Source organism: Kryptolebias marmoratus, linkage group LG17 (genome assembly GCF_001649575.2).
Source record: "Kryptolebias marmoratus isolate JLee-2015 linkage group LG17, ASM164957v2, whole genome shotgun sequence".
Taxonomy (NCBI): Eukaryota; Metazoa; Chordata; class Actinopteri; order Cyprinodontiformes; family Rivulidae; genus Kryptolebias; species Kryptolebias marmoratus.
In genome coordinates, this window is record NC_051446.1 from 14,701,750 (window position 1) to 14,726,623 (window position 24,874).

General features: G+C 38.2%; 1 protein-coding gene and 1 long non-coding RNA gene across 3 annotated transcripts in view; one reads left to right on the forward strand and one right to left on the reverse strand.

Annotated features, from left to right (window-relative positions):
• Positions 1–24,874, forward strand: part of LOC112450573 — a 134,068-nt gene that overhangs the window by 95,493 nt on the left and 13,701 nt on the right. The gene's annotated exons all lie outside the window — the stretch shown is intronic.
• The window catches only part of LOC108237119 (ankyrin repeat and fibronectin type-III domain-containing protein 1), a 144,063-nt gene that overhangs the window by 25,535 nt on the left and 93,654 nt on the right, over positions 1–24,874 (reverse strand). For both annotated transcript variants that reach the window (XM_037980773.1, XM_037980772.1), the window contains one exon: positions 11,090–11,212. In XM_037980773.1, coding sequence (XP_037836701.1) covers positions 11,090–11,212 — 123 coding nt within the window. The remainder of the gene's footprint in view (positions 1–11,089; positions 11,213–24,874) is intronic.

Sequence of the window (24,874 nt, forward strand, 5' to 3'; positions counted from 1 at the left end):
ATAATTTGAGTACTTTTTTTTATAATCACGTTGCCCAAATCTTTTTAGATTTGTGGTATTAACACTATGAAAACACTATGGAAAGCGTCTTTTTGCAACAACGTATGTGTAGCGTTGGGCTTTTTTCTCATGCAACTTGAAATAAAATGTATCCTCAATGACATAAAAAACTCAAAACAACCACAATGTGTTTTACTTTACAACTATAATAAATCAGGAATGAATCATGCAAAAGTGGAACTCAATCAGCTCTTTTCAAGCAGCAGTATTGGTTGGGAAGAGTCAGTGTTTTGGTGCAGCCTGCAGATATCCAGGCCAAGGCTTGTTACATAGATACTTAAAAAAAAAAACAACAAAAAAGGTGGTGCCAAGATTGTATTTGAGACAATATGTGCCATATTTAGTGTACTTATAATGAAAACAGACCTAATGAAACTTGTGCTACAAAATGTTGCATCTTGCCAAGTTATTCTGCATATTCATGAGTTATTATTTTTTTTATATTAAAAAAATCTGTTTTAATCATATTATATTGGATTATATGTGTTTGTATAAAACAAAAAAAAATGGTACAGTTGTTATATTAATGAAAAGACTACAATGATGCAAAAGGATAGCAGTCTACTCAAATGATTTGTAGTAATTAAGACAGACCAACTAATAAACTTTGAATTTATGAGTCAACACCACCTTTTGTTAGATTTTCAACAAAAGGCAGAGTAAAAGTTATATCAGTCAGAAAAAAGCTGATTCAGATTCAGTGTTTAACAGATTTAAAGTATATTTCCACTCTTTATTTGTCCAGCATTGATAGCTTAAGCTTCTCTTCCTGATAAGTTCACTGTAGCATATAATATTTATTTGCCAATGTAAGCTTTGAGCGAATCAGACTGATTTCTTGTGATCTGTAATGTGTGTGATACACATGCAGCACTATCACAAAGTCTTGGTTTAAGGTCAGGTGTGTGCTGACAGCTAGTACTGCAGATGACTGACATCTGGTTGTTAGTTTGGGAGTTCAGGTGTGAGAGCAGCACACTTTTCATGGACATGTTTAGGTAAACATTGTGATTTCAAAGTATGTACTCCATGGTCCCGGATAAATGTGCTTGCGCAGCACTACGGAGTTTTTTTCCCCCTTGTTTTATCTTGTCCGCTTATTTTCACTTTCTCTTGCTGTCCCTTGGGAGAACGGCAGAGAAAGAGTGTATGTTTAACCTTTGAAGCTGGCCTGCTGTGCTGAGCAAGGCCTGCCACCTGTTGGCTTTGTGCGCGCGCATGTGTTGTGGGTGCGCGAAGAGGTAAATCTCCCTAATTTTGATGAGCAGAAACAACAGTGGAGTCACCATGGGGATGAGATGGCGAGCAGCGGTCCACGTTCTCAGAAGGGGGACGGGGGGGATGCGTCCAAGGTGGGATCACCCATACACAAACATATTCACAACCCCTCCTCTGTCGGAGGCTTGGTGACACTGTGTCTCCCACGGTGATCGTGGGTCCAGCCTGGGTGGCTCCAGACCTCTCAGTATGTGTATGTGTGTGTGTATCACACCAATGGGGTCGCTGCCTGGGCCACCATATGCCACCCACCCAGCCAGGCAGAGGAGAAGGGTGGGGGCAACCCCTGGCAACTAAAGCCACCAGTTGGCTCATTCTCTCAGTCACACGCCGGCTGGGCGCCATGTTTAAAGTCCCACAGCTATTTATCTGTGATATGGACAGAGGGAGGTGGTTAAATGGGTGGGTGGGGAGACTATTCTTCTTACTGTGATAGATGCTTTCTACAAATGATAACATATTTGCTCCTACACATGCACATGGGAATGGATGAACAGATAGATGATGGCGGTGTCAACATCAGGAAAGTAAGAACCTTGTGTGAACAAAAACCATATAAAGAGTTTTGTGATCACGCAGGACTTTGCGTGCCGACAACAATGATAAATCTCCCGTTCAAAGAGAGATTTATCTCAACAAAAGGCACATTTCTACTATGCGACCTGAAACCTTTTTACTCTGGTAATTATTATCCCTGGTAATTTCAGCTCTCTTGTGTTTCCACCACAGTCTGAACTACAGGGTAAATTAGGCAAATTAAATATCTGACGTGCATTGCTTCTCCTCAGCTGCTGAAGTGCTGCAACTGGTTAGATAGCCCCCTTTTCTTTCATATACTGTCGTTGGGTATCTTGGGTGACTCAACGATCAGAAATGTTAAGTGCTCCCTCAAAACCCTGACAGTTCCAGGTAATTTGAAAAGTACTACCTCCCTATCAGGGCATTTAATCTGCATTTCCACTAGTAAATGTAGTGGGAATGGAAGACGGGGTAAAGAATGACCCCAGAATACTATCCTGGTACCTGAAAAAGGTTCTTGCAGTGAAAATGCATCTAAAGACACTTGTTTTGATTAAAAAAAATACTTCAACATGAGATTTTTTTTAATTTACAGCAAGATCATATAATAGGATCACTCAGGGAGCACAAGAACAGAGAAACTGTGTTGAATTCCTGATGAGAATTTATTCAAAGTCCAGTACACTATCACCACAGATTAGGCTGGAGTGTAAAATGTTAAACTCCTGAGTCGAATTATGTTGTGCTCTTGATCCAAAAATAGTATAAGCATGAATGTGTGCATCTGCAAAGTCCCAACAGTTTGCGTGGATAAATTTGTTGAGAGCTTTATAGTGCCTATGTTCATTGGTAGTATAAATAATAATCTGCCACTGTGTTGAATTTCTTTCATATTCCTTAAAAGTGGCAAAAAAAAGTAAATGTTTATCACAAAGTTATTTGCTGTGGTGATGAAGATATGAAGGACAAAGAGGCTTAAGATCAAGATCCTGGCTGTAATCAAAGCTAGAAGTGAGCAGGTGAAGGTTGGCAATGCCAGAAGGGACAGATTACTACATCCCACAAAAGATAGGTTTTCAATTTTAACATTAATGGTGATTAGAGGCTGTGGAAAATGCTGATGAGGTTAAATGAATCGAACAAAATGCTGTTGAACAACTAATTCAGATGTTGGAAAAGAGACTAAACAAAACAATCCATCCAGATTGATTAGTATGTGTTTAAAAAGCAAATATAAACCTTTTCTGGTGCTGATAGAGCTCCTGGCCCCCTGTAACCACTGTACTTTTATATCTGGACTTTCAGTATTAATAAGTCATTTTTCAAGACAAACACGCACAAACTAGCAAGCCACATGTAAGCAGGAGGACGTAGTTTCACCAACTTTCCTGGTCTTTTCTCAGTTATGTTGCACATTTCCCCATCTCACCCACTGGCTTTCACACAAATGTCCAAACAGGAACCAACATACATGTAAAACACACTGACCCGATTTTTTCTCCCTTGCTTTTCTTTTCCCCCCATTTTCTTTGTTTCACAACCTTTGCCACGTCTCTACAGTTTTCACAAGTCTTAATCACTTTACTGGTGACTTTTTCAATCATCCTTCCAGTCCGTCTTTTCATCTACTTCACTTTCAGTCCCACACTCCCCCCGCTGTTGTCTTTTCCCCGCTCTCTTCTTACTCACTTCAGTCTTCCCTGACATCTCCTGTCACCCCACTGAACACCCCAACTTCTCACTTTCAGTGCGCCTCTCTCCCTCCTTCCACCCCGTCATCTCTTGGTGTCTGTGTGCTGAGTTGAGGTTTGGATTGGAAACCAGAGATTCAAGTCAGAGATACTCAGGACAAGAGGGAGCCAGCCTCATAAATCTCCCTTATAGCAGCCCACAGCATCAAGAAACAAGAATGCAGTTTGTGTGTGTTAACTTTTGAATGTTGGAGTGTATGTATTTATGTGTGGGTCCAAAAATGATTACAGAAGAAGCTGGTATACAAACTTGCAACAACAATGATAACTAACTTTTGTTCTGAAGAAAACAGTTTCACAATTATTAGAGGTGTAACATACATGTATTCACACTGAACGTTTGGCACAGGTACATTGAAGTACACAACAAATATGTTAGTCACAGGTGATTCTTATTTACCTGCATTTTGCTGACAGCCACAGCAGAAAAGAAGGAGTGAAAGATACCATTTAAAACACTCTACATAAAAAAGCCTGAATGCCTGGTTCAGGATAACCTGCGGAAGCTGCCTGTTTGCTTCAAATCAGCTGTGTGAAAAAGTTTCCTGGTCATGATCTGAGCCAGCGGTGCAGAGTAACAAGACATGCATAAATAGCAAGCAGTTATGCCATATTATGCATGCTTTGAAACCAACTATGGCAGGCAAATTGAGTGTTTACTTAATATCCTTGATATCAAGAATAATTTTGCCCCACCAGCACTCAGTTACTGAGAAGCTCAATGTAAGTGTTTCAGATTTAATTTATTTTGTATTTTAGAATTGGGAGATCTCAAAGAGCTCAGTTTTAATTTTTTTAACATGACTAGGTTTTAAATAAATAAAGCAACACTGCTTTTATTTTGGTAATATATTTCTGACCCAACTGATAAGGAAAGATGCTTTTCTGAAATTTATTAAATTTTTTGTTTGACACATGAACATATTTATAACTCAAACTCAATGAAAATACATTTTACTAGGTGATAAATCCTGCCTTTTTGTACATGGACTGCTACCTTAGACCCAACCCACTATCAACACTAGTTTGTTTTTCTATCTTTGCTTTTAGAATCATTATTATTTGTTTAAAATATAAAAAGAGAACCAGAATTTTGCATTTGTCTTTTTTTTTTTCTTTTTTGTTGTTTCAAATCCATAGCAAACTGTGACCCTCATTCTGAAGTACGTACCAAATCATGACTTAGATGTACCGTTATACCCTCAACAATGATGTCAAAAAGCATCAAAAACCCTGTACAAATATTTTTGTTTGTGTTGAAGGCAATTAGATTATACAGGGTAAAAAGACTCACCCTGAACAGCTTCAAAACTGCAGCTGTTTTGGACCTTTCTGTCATATTGTGTGACTTTCATCGACAGGAAAAGCATTCTCTGTTGTTACAAAACTGTGATTGTGTAGTTGTTTTTTTTCCCCCTAACAGTTTCAAGAATGGTATCATTATGAGAAAAAGTACACACACACACTGAAACACACTGTTCTTACAAAAAACCCACTGGCTTTCTGTTCAACAGGTCTGTGAAAACGTTTAAACTTACAAGCAGTTCCTAAACCTGTAACCATGAAGTTTCAGCCTTACACAAACTATTATTAGACACCAACTTAAAACTGTGAACTTATTTTTAAACTTTAGGTCCCTTTTACTTTTATTTCAGTAGTATGTGCCAAAAAGTCACTTCTAAGCAGTTTTGATCTTAATTTGAAGTAGACCTAAAAACCAAGAAAAGTAGCCCCTTTTTTGGCTTTGCAACCAAACTTCAAAAGGTGCTCATCAAAATGTCGGCAATGACATATTTTTAAATACACACCTCTAGATAAACAGCTGAAGCCATTTAATCATTATCCAATAAAAAGGTGCAAAAAGAGAAAACTTGTGTGGCATTGTGACAGAAATGTCCTTTCACTTTCGCTCAGCTGTGTAAATGCAAGTGAATGGAAATGGTGCTCAAATACTGACAATCACTCGACTGTAATGTCTGAAATGTCAAAAAAAAAAACACAAAAACAATAAAACTAGATTTAGGTAGAATGGTGCTTCTTTCAGAAAGCTTGTTTGGTAAATCTTTCAAAGTAGAAATAAAGTGTCTAACATTTTGCCGGAAGCAAGAATTAGTCCCATTGATTCTTATCGTGTTATTAGAAGTTCTACAGGAAAAAAAAAGACTGGCGTTTATGCCCTCCTAAATTTGTCCTTACCGTTCAAACTGAAAGCCCTCCGCCACATAGATGAAAAGCAAGAAAATCAAAGGAAAAAATAAAAAAGTGGGTAATATTGAATTAAATGAAAACCAAATGAGGCAAGTAGCAGACTGTCCAAAACCACTTTGCGCCCAGGCCTTCGGAGCGTTGCCCCTCTTTTTCCAGTAAGAAATTAGCGATTTTGCTGTGTTCTTTTTATATTCCTTTGTGCACACTTCATAAGGATTAGCACCACACACACAGCCCAACACACTCCTAAGTATTACAGCGTGTGTTTGCTCATGTGTATGTGTGAGCATGAATATTAAAGGCCGAAATCAGACATGCAGGCATGGGTTTTTTGCCACTCTGTGAGCGTGTGCTTGTGTTAATGTAACAACCGAGGGAAGAGCGGGCGAGTTTCTTTCCTGACATCAAAGTTCAGACGTCATCCTCAGAGGGCTGTGAGCGTGGTGGTATCCCTGAAGACAGCTTGGCACCAAACAGAGCAGAGGGCCTTCAGGGGACGGAGAGGAGTTAGGCCCTTTAGAACATTCTGTGACCTTACAATGAAGCACTTGCTGGTGTTGTACTGACTGCTCTTTTCCTTTTCAGCTGTTTAGGTGAATACGGGGTGAGTGCTGATTGTTATATCACATGGTGGTCTTTAAGTACTTATATAAAAGTTTCCACTCCAGGAGCATTTTGGCAAATAAAAATACTTGGCTGAATTTCATGGCTGCATCTCTGCATGGAGTTGTGGCAAAGACCCTCCTGGCATCCTGATAGGATATAGAAGTGAACTGTTTTGCTATAACTTTGTTAAAGCACAGCAAACATCCCTTTTATAATCATTAAACATCAAACTTTTCTTGATGTTTAAATCCTTAACTGTGCTTTAAGTGTTAGACAATACAAGGAGAAGGCTTACACTTGAATCTAAATAAAACTAATTCAAAAATTTGTTTCTAAATGTCGAAAAAGAATTGCAGAATTCCATAGTTTACAGTAAAAATTAGGCGCTAGAAAATTTTTGATTTAATTTATCGCTTGATTGGTTGTCTAATTAGAGCAGGTGAAAATTGTTTCCCTCAAACGCCAGGTTTCATTGGCCAGCTCAGGCTCCTGGAATTAATTGTACAAAAAGAATGTGCCATGGATCTAAGGGAGCAATTCACTGAAGTTAACTGAGCTACGCCGAGGATTTGGGAAATAAAGAGCATAACAACCAACATCTGTCTTTAAAAATGATCAGTTTACACAAGTACATTTACAGTCTTTCATTTGAGACAAAAATTGCTAACAAATAATCTGCTGTTACTGGCAAGCGACCGACTTTCTTCTTCCTCTGCCTTTATACCACAAACATCTGGTGTTCATTGGCCGTTGATACCCGATGATCAGTAAGTTACAGTGTGCACATGGTTTAATAGACTATGTATATTTTAAAATCTATAACTCTGTCCAGAGCTTTAAAGTGACAATGTTATTTTATATCAACAGTACATTTGTTATGTCAAATTACCACCGTTATTAGATTGGCAATCCCAATTTTCTTTTATTGATAATGAAAAAATTTACGTTTCCTATAATATTAGTTATTAAATATACTTTTGTTGAAGTGACCAATTATCAACATTATTGCCTAGTTGTAATCCAATAAGGCTCAATGTTTTTGGACAACATCTTTTGATACTTTATCTTAGTGGTAAATCAAATCAAGTCAAAATGTCAGTATTCCTCTATGCCGATGATGCAGTAATTTGAATACAGACAACAAAATCCAAAAGGCAATATCTGCAATGATGCAAAATCAAATCTAGCTAAATAAATGCAGCTCAAATTGAATTTTGATTGAAAAGAATTAAATTTAAAAACTGTATGATATTCTGAAATCAGTGACATTTCACAGTCTAATAGATTTCTTTAAATAAATTTGTCAAAAAATTAGAAAAAATGCAAAAACAAGATTTTTCAGTTGTTCAAATACGTTTAACTGAGATTATGACCTACATATATTGTGGCATTGTTATATTAAGAATACAATTTGCAATGTCTCAGCATTAATTTATGCAGAGAACTGAACAAAGTTCTTTGTTTTTATCTAGTTTTCAATCTTATAGAGTCAGCACTTCCCAAAGATTACCAGTGTGGTTCTGGTCTAAATTTGTTTTTTGTGAAAATGATCCCATGTTCACCAAAAAACCCTCAAATGGTTGTTTAAAGCTAAGCAGCTGCTCACCACATCAGTTAGGGTTAAATTTGTGAAATAAATACACATTTATTCATATTTTCCTGCAATTCTATCAGCAGTATTTTTCATCATTTTTATCTTCTTTTTTTTTCTACAATCAAATAATAGCTATCTTCCTATTTCTCCTTAGGTCATAACTTTTCCTCTTTTCTTCTTTCTCACTTTTTTCTCCAACCATACCCCCAGAGACTATTAGCTATGATTACCAATAACAATGACTGCCATTATCTTTTATTATCACATTTTTCCCAAGGCCTTGTCAACCCTGACAGATTTTGAAACGACCATAAAACAGCTTCAGTTTTGTACTTGTACATGAGCTGCATTGCCACACAATTTCCTTAATGGTCGCAGCTTGTTTGTGTATCTGACTTCAATCTACATAAATGGCAATGGTCCACTAAATAGAAAGCGGAGTGTTAAACCAATAGAAGGCAAAGTGTTAAGTAAACTGCTTTTCTGTGGAGGGCTGCTGGGAGGCTTCCAGCTTGGTATTTTGTGTGATTCTTGTCTCACATTACACTCTATATATTCAATTTAAAGGCCAAAATGAGGGAGCAGTGCATAAATACACATTATGAGACTTTACTTTGAGAGCACATATTGGTGGATGAAAAGCTCACATTTTCACATTTAATTTCACTGGAATGTGACTTTAAGCTAACACAGTTCTGTGTTTTTTTCTATCAGTTTCACAGCCTTTGAATCAGAACTCCAGAAAATTCATTAATCATCAGTTAAAACCTTAGATTAAACAAAAAAATTAAAAACAGCAATAAACGGAGAAAGCAATCACAGTTGTGACGCTTCATGTTGAAATTATATTTTTCAAAATATGAAATCTTATGTTCGGGTCTCGTTTATAAGTAGAGGAACTACAGTAACTACAGCAAGAAACATGTTTATATTCACATTCTTTTGACTTTATTATACAAAATAAAATACCATATTTAAAGCCTAGCATTCCTTGAAGAAATGCATATTGAGCCGTTTTGGTCAAACCCTCAAAATAACGTTGTATGCTTTCTCCTGTGATACTGTGAGATGTGTTAGTGCTCAGACTATTTGTTGTGGATGACTCTCAGCTACTACCACATCAAATGTCTGTAAAAGCCTACTGAGTTATAGCTATTTTTGTATTAAGTGATTGCACAGACAGACTACAGGAAGTGTTAAACGTTGAAGAATTTGAAATATCTAACCGGCTATGAGTATTTTCAATTGATGCTACTGGAAGCATGCGTGCTTCCCCTCTGACCACACTGATGACTGAGCATTCCAGAGGAGCAACTCAGGTCTTGTTAAGATTTGGATCAACCTTGTTTCGTCTCCCAAGAGCATGACTCAAGCCCAAACCTCGAATCTCCCCATTATTTGTCATGTCACAAAAGGCGAGTCACACTGCTGTAACGGTGGCCCGGCACAGAGAAAGTCCAAATCCAGCTGTAGCTGATCCCCGCTTTATCCCCCTTGTAAATGAGCATGTCCATTGTACCCACTGTGCTCCATTAAAACCAGACCACATCAGTCGAGGTCTGAACTTTAAAGGCCAGGTCTCCTCTCCTGTAACACGGGAGAAGAAAAAAAAAAAAAACACGGAGCTGTTAAAGGACCTCACACTGCACAAACACCTCGGCTCCTACACTTAACACAAAGTCTCTGCTGGTGGACCACACGTCTTTGAGTCAGTTCGCGACCACACAGTTCGTCTCATAAGGCCAACAAAAGATCTTGTAAGACCTCACAGCAGCACCTAGCATGACTTGATAGGACCTCAGAGAAGCCCACCTGTAGCTCCATAAACCACAAAGTAACCCCACTCAATCACTTCTAGAGTCTGTGCAAAGTAATTATAAACCTCAGGACTGATTAGAAATTAAACTGTGCAGTTTTATTAGAGAAATAAAGTGCAAAGGAAGCACAATATTCTTTTAAATCCAGATCTTTGTTCCTAATAATGAGAAAAGAACACAGGAAATGCCAGGAACACATAGCAGGAAGCTCAAGGAGGATGCCAGATGCATGAACTGCAGGATCAATGGATAGATAAACGAGTTGAGGCCAAGTTAAAAAAGAAAAAAAAGAGGGGAGAGTGAGAAGGATTCCCATGGGTGGGGACGGGAAGGCAGCCTTGTGATGGAAAGCTTTCAAGCTCCTTTCATCGGCTGCCTGAAGACTGGAACTTTACAAGAGCAAGATGAGCTGGCGCCACTAGAGCTACTTGGCGCTCCTCAATGAAACCAAGATGCTGAGGCAGAAAAGGACCCTATCATCACCATGCCCACTCTCTGCCCCTGACCCCAAAACACCAGCCCCCAATCCACCTCAGCCAGGGCTTTGACTTTGTAAACAGACACCACAACACTTATAAAGTTCCGTTTAAAATTGAATAAGCAAAGCATTAAAAGTCCTAGAAGTGATACCTGCCTTCTTTTCACATTTACAATCAGTTTTACGTTCAGTTTTGAGCATACTCGCTGGTTTCTGTTGTGTTTTGTCATTTACAACCAGAAATTAAGCACACCCCATCGTCACTTCTAACTTTCTAGAGGTCTTTACATAACGTCTATTAAAGGCCTTGAATATCATGCCAGAGTTTTAAACTAAGATCTTCTTATGTTGAGAAAAGAGAGATTTATAGCCATTTTGGTCAAGCTTTGAAAACAACGATATGTACAATCTCATGCAAGGTCTGTTAGTGCTTGGAGTACGTGATGAGATTGACTCTCAGCTACTATGTCATAAAGCTCAATATCCATACATCTGACTGAGTTGTAGCCATTATTGTGTTTGCTAAGGTTAATTAGCTGTGGTGGCCACCTTTAATGGGGGTGGCTCTAAAAGTTAAGCGATTGCAGATGTACATCCAATGATTACTTTCTTAAAATCCTTCCAGTGGTTCATGAGATAATTTGGTAACATACAAACAATTGCACATTCACACCCACCCACACACACACACACACACACACAGACTCAAGCATAAACATTATTGCCCACCTTTGGGAAATAAAAAAACAAGGCATTAAAAGATGTCCTCTGGTCTTACCAGTCCACACTTAGAGATCGTCTTCTATAGGATGGTGGTCTCTCCGAAGAAGTCTTCTCTGTTTTCGTTGATCGCTCTTTCAGAGAGAGACGATGAGTGAATTTGGAGATTCCCGACTCTGACCTGAGAGACAGAAAAGTAATATTAATTATTACATTGCCTTACACTTTAATATTAAAATCTTGTTTGGGTTGTTTAAAAGAAACATTTCTCTTGCAGCATTTTTTTTCCTCACTGTTCACTTAACAGTTATCTTGGATTCGTTAGATGTGCACTGTTAAAGTCTCAGAGCTAATTGTATGAACTGGGGGAAAAAATCAAAAGTATGTATCATCTGTAGCACTGCTGATTTTGTTGTCAAAAAGTTAAAAATGCTCACCCAAATTGCAGTAAGATGAATTTTCTTACTGTAAAAGTATGAAACTACACATGGTGTTGCAGAAATCACTAAGTTCAAAGTAAATGTAGTTCATTAAGTCGATAATGTAACAGCAATTCAGTCCCCATAAGTAACATTAGATTTCAGGGAAAGCTGTATATTCGCTGCCTAATTTTCTCAAAATTGTCCTCACAAAAAAAATGTCACACATATTTTAATCTTCTCCACTGTGCTGAGACTGTCCCAGTTCAACTTTTTGCTTAAAATTAAAAACAGGAAACGTAATAATTTGTTCTGTTAAAGCCCCGAACACATTTGATGAGGCTCACGCTGCAATATTGCTGTGGTCACACTGGAGACTAATCAAAATGCAATCATAGTTTCTATTAAAGAGCCTTATTGAGGGGAATACTGAACAGCACAGCCACTGATGTCAGAACTTACCTTACAGTCTGAGAGTTTTATGCAAATGCAGCTAAACCCAACAACAAGTTATTAATAATTTAAAGACAGCTCAAAGCGAGGCGGACAACAAGACCAAAAATGAAATGAACAACTGTTTCGGAATAGTGCTCCAAAATGACAAAGGATGCCAAACAATATGCACGATTCATTGTTCACTTTATTTCTCACACATTAATTTTCCATGACTTTTCCATAGTCAACATAAAGTTCTCCTCTCAGTCTGAGCCAAAAAGCCTTTTAATCTTCATGCTGAGGTTTGCTGGAGACCAAAGAAATAGTTGGATTGAGGTTCATTAGGACTACTTTCTCTACAACACAACACTTGCCTTGTTGTTTTTGGTTTATGTAAGAAGCGACAGAAATAACAGTCCACATGAGGCTTTAATAAAACTGGATCTATAAAACTGTTCATGATAGCTCACACTGTCACTTTGATAACTAAATAGTGCCATAAATGAATGATAGTTTGGAGATTCACCCAGTTCCCATTAATAAAAGCTAAATTGGCATAACGTCATTGAGAACTTTTTGGCATTCAGACACAGAAGACTGGAGTGAGTAATTTCTTCACTTTAGTCCAGGAAACAGTTTTGTTGTGGAATCCGGACAGAAGATCTGACAGTGTCCTGTTGAGTCTCATGCTACTGTCATGAACTGATTTGAGCGAGTCCACATGAAAAAAAAAAAAGAGTCAAAGAATCAAGGCTTTAATGGCGTCACTGAAAGTGTTTCCACTGGAAGGACTCAGACTGTTGTGACCTTGGATATTAAAGTGAAAAAGTGTAATGTTACATCACAACTGGGCTGTCTGCAACTTTTGTCAGAACATTGTCTTCTCCTTTTAAACTTGACATGATAATGACGAGGGTTTATGCCAAAAAAGTCTCCTCTTCAAGCAGCTCTTTAAAGCGTGTATCTCACTGGGATGCGACTGTTGACATCTAGTTGGGGGACACAAAATTTAGCAAATTTCCACTTGGATTCACTTTGAATTGGTACTTGCAACAAGAAATTTGGGGCATTTTGGGGCAAATTTCTTAGTCGCAATTTAGTCGCAAAAGTGTCTCATTTATGTCTCAATGTGTTTGCAATTCATGCTCATTTTATTCATAATTTTGTCATGCTCTCGGGGCTTCCGGTATATCAGGTTCTCTTTTATGTTTTTTTAGTTTCATAGGTCACCAATCCCTCTCAACATTGTCTTACATTTTTTGGATTTTTTGACAAACAAAAACTGAACTGAGAAGGATTTCAGATGGGTTCCAGACAACTGTGTGACTATTTTGCGAGAATTCCCACAAGGAAATTGAGAACTCTCACAAACGTTTAGAGACGTTTTGGAAACTATCTTGCAAATGTCCTTAGCAAATTGTTGCCAACAGTTGCAAACCAGTGAGATGCCTTGAATAAGCAACAAAAATTGGAATTTTACAAACACAAACTGCAATGCCTTTTTCAATTTTTGGACAATGAAACCACTGGAGACCTTTGAAAGTGAATAAAATACTAATATGAAGTCAAACAGTTTTATATGAAGAGGTTCACATAAGCTGAAATAAAAATGCACAAGTTTGCATTAAAAATTGCCCTAACGCTAAGTCTGATTTTGTGAACCCACAGCCGTACTCCTTGCCGTTCCACTCCGACACCCTCAACTGTTTCCTGCCCCAGTGCCAACACCACCAAAGAGTTGGTTCGCCTCAAAGAAAGGCATATTTTCCTGTGTGAATCATACAAAAAGAACTGTGGGATTTTAGTCAGATAGCAGGGGAGCCCTGAACTGATGGTATTAAGTTAGGCATCTGCTCCTTCAATGGCTTTTAATTAAATTAGCACCACTTCCAAGTGTAGGCAAACAACTGGTGTTGATTCCCATTTACATCAACAGGAGCTCTCAGTGATCTGGATAAATGTGATTAATATATCAGCTTCTGGAGTGATTGCTTGGATCATCTTCGGCTGTTGAAGTTTGGTTTCATTTGTACACGTCCAATGCGTTTCACCTGTGACCCAAAACCTACAAGAAAAGTTTGTTGTAAAACTTCAAACAAATCTGTGGCTCGAACACATGACATAACATGGCCATAAGACGATTGGATAAGATGTCTAATACATAAAAACACATTGGATCACGACTTCAAAGAACATGGGGGGCAGTGGACACAGAAAAGAACTAAAGGGAATTTCTTTGAGGGGTTTAGATGAAAAGTGCACATGCGAAGCAGGTGGATCTGCTGCCAACTGGCTGGCTCTAGGCTCCCTGAGAGTCTCCACTCCACGCAGCTGTCTCTGATAACATCATCACAGCAGCCGCACCATGATGAGGCAATCCCCTTGGAAGCCCGTTCAGGACATCCCGGTTGATTTCCATCTCAGGGGAGCAATATTTTCTTTTATTACAGTTTAAGAAATCAGAGATTTGACGGATTATTATTATTATTTTTTTTTAGCAGAACTGAAACTAGAGGAAGGAACATCTTGAAATCATGTGTTCTTATCAACACACAATAAATTTATTAAGCTAGCGCAGAACGCTTTGGTTGCATACCTGCGCCGGCACCTGTTCTTTTTCCATCTCACGCCTCAGCCTGTCTCCCTTTGTCTCAGTTTACAAAACGAGTAATTCTAAACTAGATGGAGCGTGGTCACAGATCACAAAAAAGGTTGGTAGTTTAGGTGCGGTGCAGCATTTTTTTATGGAAGGTACCCCATTATTAATATTTACACAAATTTATTGGATCCAAATTTAATTCTGTCCAAGCTTTTATCTTCCCTGTACCTAAAGGGGATTATTAGTATGTTTTAAAGACAGCTGTACTGTCCATTACTAAAGCAATAAAGCCCCCATTAATCTAGAGTGAAGTAACTCAACAACTATTGGCTGAATTGCCATTAAAGTTTACCGACATGTTGCTGTCTTGAGTTGATGAAGTCTAGAACTTTAATGGTCATCTCACCCATCCTCTCACACAATCAATAGGATGATCTCTATAATAAAGAAATGTTCAAAAAATATTTTCATTAGGTTGCACTGCACACACACATTGTGCAGAAGTGCCTTCTGAATTTAGTGTGGGCTAAATTGTTGTGCTCTTTGGATGCAATGAGCATAAAGCTAAACGTAAAAAAACCAAAAACCTCCAAGGCACTTGTTTTTAAACTGTTACAAAAAAGGCTTTTACTGTCATGACTCGGTCATCTTAACCCTACCAAACGGCAAAGTGTTTCAGCAGGAAGTCAAACAGATATCAATCAAACTTTTGTACTTTCAGCAAAACAGCTAAAACATCAGCACAGTAATACAAAAACAAGAAACGAGTGCGTGTACACACACAGTAAAAACAGCAAACAGTTCAAAAAACATTAGCATTTTTATAAACCTCGTTTATACAAAACAGTAGAGTCTAGGTTCAGAAGGACACATTCCAAAGTGATCAAAAACAAGAAATTAAAAATATCTAACAATTTTAATTATCTTTTTCTTTTCTCTCTTTGGGTGTAATATCTTTTAATCACCAACACTACCAATTACCACCAATTTGTTACCTTGTTTGAAAATGAACACGTTTTTTTTTTATAATTGTCTACTTTAAATATGCATTTCTTTTAATGTGGATCTGATTATGGTGTCATTTTACCCTCTTCAGATATGCTAACCATGTTTCAAACTGTACATCTTCAGAGCCTGTCTGTCATGTGACTTAGAAAATGATTTTGCCAGCATCTGTAACTTTCTTCCACGCTGCAGCAGACTGCTTCTGTCGGCCCTGAACAGCTTGTGTGATGATGATACGGTGAAAAAGGTTGACCCGCACTCACACACAGTACGCGCTCAAGCCCGCACATAAACATTTGCTGTGTCACAGCGACAGATTGTGTTTCGCAAACAACTCACCTAATGTCACTTTCCCTCTCTGTTTCGTTACCATGGCACCATTTTAACTGTTTGGAGGTATTCATGTGAAGGAGCACCGCTAAAGAAGTCCGGGCTCTTACTCACAATACAATACACAAAGCTGCTGATGGAGCTCTTTGACCCATTGCCTCAGTAAACCCACTTTCATGCCAGTGTTTTAGACTAAGGTCATCATATGTTAAGAAATAAAGGGGTTATATCCATTTTGGTCAAATCTTGAAAATAGCATTATGTGTTGACTCCCACAGTTAATACCAAACATCTTATCACATCCACTGATTACATTCTGAGAGTTTCATTTAAATCCATCCAGTGGTTCATGAAACGTTTTGCTAACACAACAGACAAAAAAAACCACACACACCAAGGCTAAAAACATTATCACGCATCTTTCGCCTTTCAGCAGCGTCCATAACATTTATGTCATCAGGCAGAAATATGAAATACTAATATTTAATGTTGTAACTCATTTAGGCTCTTAATTAAATAATCGTTGAATTAAAAGCATGCTAATTAACCTAAAATTACAACTTATAAATTTATTCTGTGTTTTTAGGCTTGTATGAGCTTTCCATCCTAAATAAAAATCACTCTGTTTGATAAAAAAACACTTTTTAGAATATTTTCTAATCATTTAACATAATTAATCTCTCATTTGTCCAGTTAGTAGCAACCTTGTTTTTTTCTGTAAGGGTTTTTATAATTTTCACACTTCTCCATTCATGCAACCTGCTACTTTTATGAATGAAATACCAGGACATCCTTTTCAAGTAAATGCTCTCAAAGCCTCAACAGGAAAGTGAACTTTGTGTTATTGGTCAATCTTGTGCAATCGTTCTGTGTCTGTAATTATCCCTCAGCATGTGTGTGTGTATATATGTATCTTCACATTGTTAAATCCCTATGTACTGTATTTAGCAGTCATTTCTTTTTAGTGTAAGTGCCAAATGTCTTTATATAGGTCATTGACAAATAACTGAAGTTGACCAATGCGCTTAAAAATGTAGCCACAATAGTCAGAATACAGTATTCAAGTATTCAAGCAGTTCATGTATAGAGTTTTAAAATCCTTCTGCTGCTACTGATGTGAAAACCCTCAAATTAAAGCTGAGATTCTGTCTTTTTAGCAAATACTCTTTATGTAGCTTTAAACTGAAAAGGTTTTTTTAAAAATTTACATAAGACAATAAATATTGCGTGAGTATCCAAATATTGGATATTGCTGCGTATGCATGCTGAATCAGTTTCATTTAAGAAGGTACTTTTAAATCCTTTCTCACGTCGTGCAAGGGGTTTGAAGACGGATTTGTTTATAAAAGGATCACATTTAAACTATGAATTATGCACAATTCGTGTGGTATGTCTGAGGTTAGGCAGCCCTCAACCACAAGTCTCATTTCAGATTATTAGGGCCAAGACAATATAGTAAATTAGGAGCAGGACAGACAAACACTCAAACCCTGTTTCGGCAATTATGGGCAATGGCTACAAACCTAAAACAACAATTTTGTAAGGAAGGGAAAACAAAGCGCTAGGGTTTCTTTCATCTCTTCTCTCCGAGCCAGTGGAACAGTAATACACCAGAAAGAATGAAGACACCCACTGATATAAGAAAAATACATGCAAAAGAAATCTATGTAAGCACAAATACCTGCAAGAAGACAAACGTAAGAACAGTTTAACCCATATATATACCTCTTAATGTGTTTCATTAGTCAAACAAAAAGGCTTTCAGTGGTCCAATCATAAAAGAACACAGCCAAAGCTATGAACATTGCTAATTAAAACCTGCTCAAAGAAAGCCTTGTTTTCCACTCGCCATCTCCATCCAAACCCATGTCTGTGTGACAGAGGCTGCTTTTATTTCACTTGGACTCAGGTCTCACCAATAAAACATACAGATATTACTTCGAGCTAACAAGATTTTCTTGCAGTTGTTACACAGTTAGATTATCAGAAATAATGAAAGCGTAATTGACTGGCAACCGTTAGAACACGGAAATGAGAAGCAGCAGCTACTGCCTGATGTTTTAAAAACTCTCTGAAAGATTAATACATACCATAAGGGAAGACAAAACTGATAATGTTAATGGTTAACATTTACATACATCTACATAAGGATGCCAGTTGATGCTTAAATCTTAACAATGACTGGCTTAATATCCAAAGGTAATTATCTCAGTGAAATGAGGGTCTCTGTCATCGTCCTACACGTCTTTTTATATGCTGCTCATCCACCTACTTTAGTAAACACAGATATTTCCATCTCGGCTTATTTTCCTCTGTCCTTTTCATTTGCACATCTCTGAGTCACACTCGTCTTTTTTATCTTCATTTATTTATTTATTTTCTTTTTAACGCCTTCCTATCATTACTTCTGTTTTCCACAAAGTCGGCACACAGAATATTTGTCACGCAGACAAAAATATGGGGGAAATCTGATGTCGTTTTTCACTTTGGTGGCTCCCCGCGGTGTTTGGTTTTGATACGATTCCCTCTGGGTCCTCTCGTCTGCGTTTGATGTGTTGCATAAGTCTGACTCGGCGCAGTCAGATACCCAGATGATGGATTTGCAAAGAAATTAAACTTGAATACAATTGAAAGCACATAGGAGCCTGCAAATTATTAGGGTCTGTAGCTGGAGGACAACGCCACTGGTGGGGAGGGGAGCAACCAGTGCCACTTTCCAATTTGCTTTTGTTTTGGTGGAATGAGATAAAGATGAATGTAATCTGGGGAAAATTAATATGGGAGTACATAACTTGTAAAATCACAATATGATTAAAGACCTAGCATTAGTTGAAGGAATGCTGCCTTTTATGCCAAAGCTTTAAACTACAATTATCTTACGATGAGAAATGACGGAGTTAGAGCTGTTTTGGTAAATCTTGTAAATGATGTTATGCTCATTGTTATGCAAGATGTATTAGCTCTTAGAGTATGTGTTGTGAATGACTCTCAGCTACCATCACACTGCATTTTACCCCAATCTCTGCAAAACTGACTGAGTTAGAGCCATTTATGTGTTGGCTAATGCTGATTAGCTTAAATTAGAGTGACTCCAAAACTTAATCAGTTGTAGAGGTGTAATCATTGATACCTTCTTGAGAGTTCTATTAAAATCCATTTCATGGTATATGAGATATTTTGCTAACAAACGTGGTTGATGCCAACAGCTATTACTAAAGTTTAAAACAAAGATGCTACTCAATGTGTAGTGCTCTAAGTATGTGTTGTAACTAAATATCAGCTACAACCACACAAATGTTTAGCGCATTATCTGTAAAATTGGCTGAGTTATAGCTATTCTTGTTTCCAATAGTCAGTTGGCTGTGACAGCCATCTTGTATTGACTTGACACTCAGAGTTCCTCAGTTGTAGATGTACAACCAATGATTACTTTCTGTGAGTTTCATTAAAATCTATCTAATGGTTCATGAGATATTTTGCTAACAGAAAGACGGAAAACACACACAAAGGTTTCTTTTTAGGGTTGCTTAGCTGTGGCGACCATATTGAATGGTGTTGACTCCAAAAATTAATCACTTGTAGATGTACGCTAAAGAAGCCCTTTGAACTTCAGCTGCAGGCAATAACAAATATATAAAAAGTATGCCTTACCTAAGATGAACAGACAAAATATTGTTTCAAACCGAAGGAAGTTGGAAATTTCTGAATAAAGCTGGGAGATTCATCACTGCTGACCTGACAACACCAATCAATCATCACGTCCGTTTTCACGACAGTAACTCCACTAATAACTCTGCAAAGAGTCGCACCATTATCTCCCAAATCTCCCCGTAAAACTCCACCTAAGTCTCCAGCTGGGCTCTGGTAGGACGCAGAACGAAGGAGAAAACTTTGCGGAGCCTGGATCTCAACCCCCCCCTGAATCGGTGCGTTCAGTCTGGGCTGCAGAAGTGCCGCTGGCCTGCAGAGCTTCATGTCTCACCAGCTGACTGGTTTAGTGTTCAAAAAGAGTAAAAGTGTGAAGACAAGAGTGAGGATTTGCCAGCCTTAACTTCTCAGATGAAGATTTTAGAGGCCAGGCCTGATGGATAGGGAAGCCACTTTGGTATTGAGTTTGTTGGTCTTAAAGCAGCAATGAAGGCCCACACACACCCACACACACACACCCACACACACACAAAGAGCACCCCACTTTTCCTCAAGCAGCCACAACTGGAGTCAAGATTCTAATCAGGCTTGAGCCAGCAGACTGAGGGAATTATTTATGCTGGAAAGGACGAGGAGACCTCGAGCAGGGAGAGACACGTGTGTGTGTGTGTCTGTGTGTGTTTGTAACGTTTCTGTACTTGTGAAAACTAAATGTCAATCTTTAGCGCAAAAAAAAACAATAACAAAATATTAAAAAGGCTTACTTAATATTTTCAGGCTATATTTGAAAAGCTGGTTTATTACTTAAACTCGTGTCGAGCAAACTGTTAAAGACAAGCGTGCCGGTGAAAGCTAAGAGAAGAAGCAGAGAAGAAATACATCGAGGCAGGCTCAATCTTTAACTGAACCTTGCTGACACACAGGCTGTGATACGGGCCAAACCTGTGGTCAGTCCCAATGCAGCTGACTTCTTGACCAAGGCTTGCTTTGACAGAGGAGTTTGAAAAGCAGAGTTTAATTTGTACCATTTCTGAATCCTGCAAATCACAATCACAATTTGTAAATAAAGTTGCAAAAACTCCTACAGTGTTTTGGAAAGCAAATGCCTCATTACAGTTTATTGCTTTTCCTGTTTTTTACTTTTCCATATGTTTTTCTCCTTCTGCGTGATTTTGGCTATTTTAGCTGTTCGTATATCAAAGCGTTCAGCACATTCTGGAGATGGAATCTATGGCTTTTGGGTTTAGTGAAATTTTGAACTTCATTTACAATTTATTTCCATTGAAATATGCTAAGATCCAGTCAATTCCTCCAAATCAATGTTCCCTTTAAAATCTGCTTCGGCATACTTTTTGTCTTCTTCTTACTTTTCGTTTTGAACTACAGTTATGTTACTTTCAAGTTCTTTTAGCTTTTAGCTAGTGTTTTGCTCCATCAAACTTTTAATTAGCCTCTTGATAGTTTTAGTTAGCATTTGCTATTTTAACATTTAATGTTAAGCTAGCCTTTTTGCTATTTTTGCCTTTAACCATTGTTTTTCTTCTTTTATCCTTTAGCCAATGAAACACCCCATTAAAATGTAGGCAAGTGTTTTACTCCTTTTAGCTTTTTTAGCTAGTGTTCTTCTTCATTTAGCTTTAACAACCCAGTTTCACTTTCTTTAGCAAATTTCAGCAAAGTCATCCAGCACTCAGCATTCAAACTGCCTTCTCACAGAAAATGAAGTTTCTCTGGTTCTGTTTTGTGTTGAATATTTTAAACAACCTTCTTAAAATACAAATCTCATAACAGGCAGCTCATAATAAATTTAAAGCCCTAGCATTCCTTCGAGGAATGAATATTGCCCAGCATCTTATGATGCGAAGGAACAGACTTACAGGCGTTTTGGTCAAATCTAGTAAATGACCTATGATTAATCTCATGCGATGTTGTGAGCTGTCACAATATCTGTTAACACTGAAACTGTGCTGATGATGACTTTCAGCTCGTCCCACATGATTATTTAGCCCATATCTGTAAATTTGACTGAGTTCTACCCATCTGTATGTTGACAAAGGTGGATTAGCTGCGACGGCCATTTTGAATTGGGTTGATTCAAATAGTCAATCAGCTGTAAGCGTACATTCCATGAATACTTTCTGACAGTTTCATTAAAAATGATCTAGTGGTTCATGAGATATTTTGCTAACGCTACAGACAAACAAACCCAAACACACATGCGTGCACGCCCATATAAGCGCGCACACACACACACACACACACACACACACACACACACACACACACAAACTGCTCTTGGGAACTTCTCAAACAAGCTAACATCACTGCAGCCAAACCACATCACACATCACACACAGGCACAGATAATTCTGCTAACCTACGTTATAAAACAACATGGAATAAACACACAGCTCCGAAAACACTGTTTGTTGTTGTGAACATATGCGTGCGCGCACACACACACACACAGAGAACTATACAAACAGCACTCGGACAGAAACCCGGCGGCAGTCTACTCTATCCTGCTGAGTTACCACTATTACCACTATTGTAAATACTCCTCACTATATATTTACACTGAGATCTTAGAGGCTTGGATAAAACAAATATGAGATGAAAAGAAAACTGTCTGGAAAAATGAAGAAATCTGTGTCACATCTAATCAGACTGTGGGAACCCTCAGCCTCTTATTATCTCTCTGCTAGATTTGCTTTGGATTCTACCTTCGGGGGATGAGAGTGATGCGGTGGGTCCTTGATCTGTATATGCACGCTCATTTTACTCAGAAATACAAGTTTCTCGCTCTGCTTGTTTCTAATTGATGGCAAAAACACAAGAGTAAAGTTAACGAGAACATGGCAACTCACCAAATTGAATAATAAAGAAAACTACTCAAAGGCCGAGGATTGTGTTGGCTAAGGACTAACTAAAATAAAGAAAATCTGTGATGACATCAACATTAAACCATGAATTAATTTTAGGAGGCCTCTGATGTGTTACAAGTAACCACGGCAACTAGCAGCTACTGCTGGGAGGGAAAAACGCTTCAACTCTAAGAAACGTGGCAGTAAAACAACAGCAGGGGCTCAACTGCAGCATCTTTAAAGGTCAAAACAGTGATAGTAGCTTTAAGAACAAGAAGATTTGAAGACAAGATATCCTCGTTCTTTGAAGAAAAAAAAATCTTTAAGGTCAAAAAATATATATAAAAAAAAACAACTGTTGAAAAATAAACTCTTAAGCATAAATGTCTGAAAAGAACATTGTTTTCACTTTTGACTGATTAAGGACTTTGATTTTCAGACAACTTTAGTTACACTTTGATTGCGTGTGTAGATTTATAAATATAAAATCAGCCCCCTTCTTTCAGGCCCCTTTCACACTGGACTACAATGTGAAAAACCGAGATCTTCAGGAATGTATTAAAAACACAATCTGCTCTCTATTACATGTGGTAAGTTCTAAAACTTCCATATCAAAGTCCTGGTAGTTTATCATTTTGGTGGTAGGATATCGTGGTCCTGGGTGGATCATGGTGGCAGCAGTGTTGATGTATCCATGACTTAGGGTACAAGCACACAGGCACAGCTTGGTTGGCCACATTTTGAAGCAGGACTGGTCACAGTGGCCTCATACCAAGGCTACAACTAGGGATGTACTGATACCAATATCAGTATTTGGTATCGGTTCGATACAATGTGCGTGTACCTGTACTCATCTTGTAAGAATGTTTCCATACCACAATAACAAAACCACTTTACGGCAGAGTAAGACCAGAAGAAGAAGAAGAAGAAGAAGCCTCGTGGAGGTATTTTAAAGTGAACAATTGCATAGAAGAGGACCTTGGGAATATATCGATCTGAGCCTGAGCTTGCTGACAATCTGACCACTTTAGTCCCTGGCAAGAGGATGAAGGCCTCCATCATCACTGAGCTGAAAAAGGACATTGTTGAAAAGCACAAGGGTGGTGCAGGAGTTATCGACGCAGGAAAGCCAAGTTGGTGAGCCTTCCATCAGCCCGCCACCATCAAGCAACACCATTTTGAGGAAAGAGGACAAAATTGGAGAGTGTGGATATGGCCCAGTCTGACTGTGGTTATCAGTCTTCCACCATGGGTTACCGATAAGCCTGTAAAGCTGCTTAACGAGCTACTTAATTAGCAGAAGCTGACGACAAGGTCTCCAAGGAAGGCACCAAGCTAATGCTAGGCTAATGCTTGTGACTGTTTTTGCTGTTTCCACTTGTGCCGCTGCAAACTGGAAATCTTTTAAAGAGGGGAGTGGCAGACCTTCTGTCCACTGACTTATTTTCTTAATATTAGTTATATATCAGCTTTTAACAATGCTATGGGGCAGGAATAATGTGTCTGTTATAAGGAAATGACCAAGGTGATAACCATTGAACGTCGTGGATGTTAATTTTTTGATGATAGACATTTTCAAATTTTGAATTTTCCACATACAAGTCACCTGTTGGAACAGAATAAATTTGTAATTAGAGCTTCTACTAATGTTAAGAAGTCTTATTACACTTATTAGTGTTGGCACCCTGTATTGGGAAGAAAGAAAATGTAGGCATTGAACTTGTACTCCGTATGAAAAAATGTGGTGTTGGTGTATCCCTAGCTACAGCCATGTTTGCACAAAGGGCCACTTGTAAACGATCCAGTGATTATCACAACAACCTGTAAAAAGTTTTTTAAAAAGCTGCAAAAACCCAAGTAGAATCTAATAGACACATGAGTGAATTGCATTAAAGTAATAATTGAATGCTGAGTGACAAGAAGCAAAGGAAATTGCATATCAGCTGACTTGATTATCAGCAAGCAGCTCTGGCATTTCAGCTGAACTGAGATCCAGGAAATGACTAACCACGCTTGATGTACTTGATCTCATTTAAGTAATTACATATGTAAAACAACTTTAATGACATTTTGAGACCAATTATAACTGATGTTGACATTGTACTAATGAGGTATCGTTTCAAAGCAAGTGGACAGAAAAGAGAGGAAGTGGAGGTTAAAAGTACAGATGATCCATCCATCCATCCATCCATCCATCCATCCATCCATCCATCTTCTTTACCCGATTCTACATTTCAGGTTGCGGGGAGCAGTCACTGTGCGAGAGGCGGGGGACACCCTGGACAGGTCGCAAGTCCACAGATGAAATATATATATTAAAAATGTTAAAAGTACAACATTTATCCGTTATTCCACAGGTTAGCTATAAGTTTCAGACAGAGATCTGTGTGCATATAAGCATGCATAAAAGTAGCTGTTTCCACTCATGTATGTTCATTTCTGCTCATTCACCTCTCAAATCAGTGTGGAAGTGTAGGGTACAAACCAGCCCTCTGTCCCTTATTCTCAGGCGCACTAACGTTACTCCTGTCATCCTCTTGAAC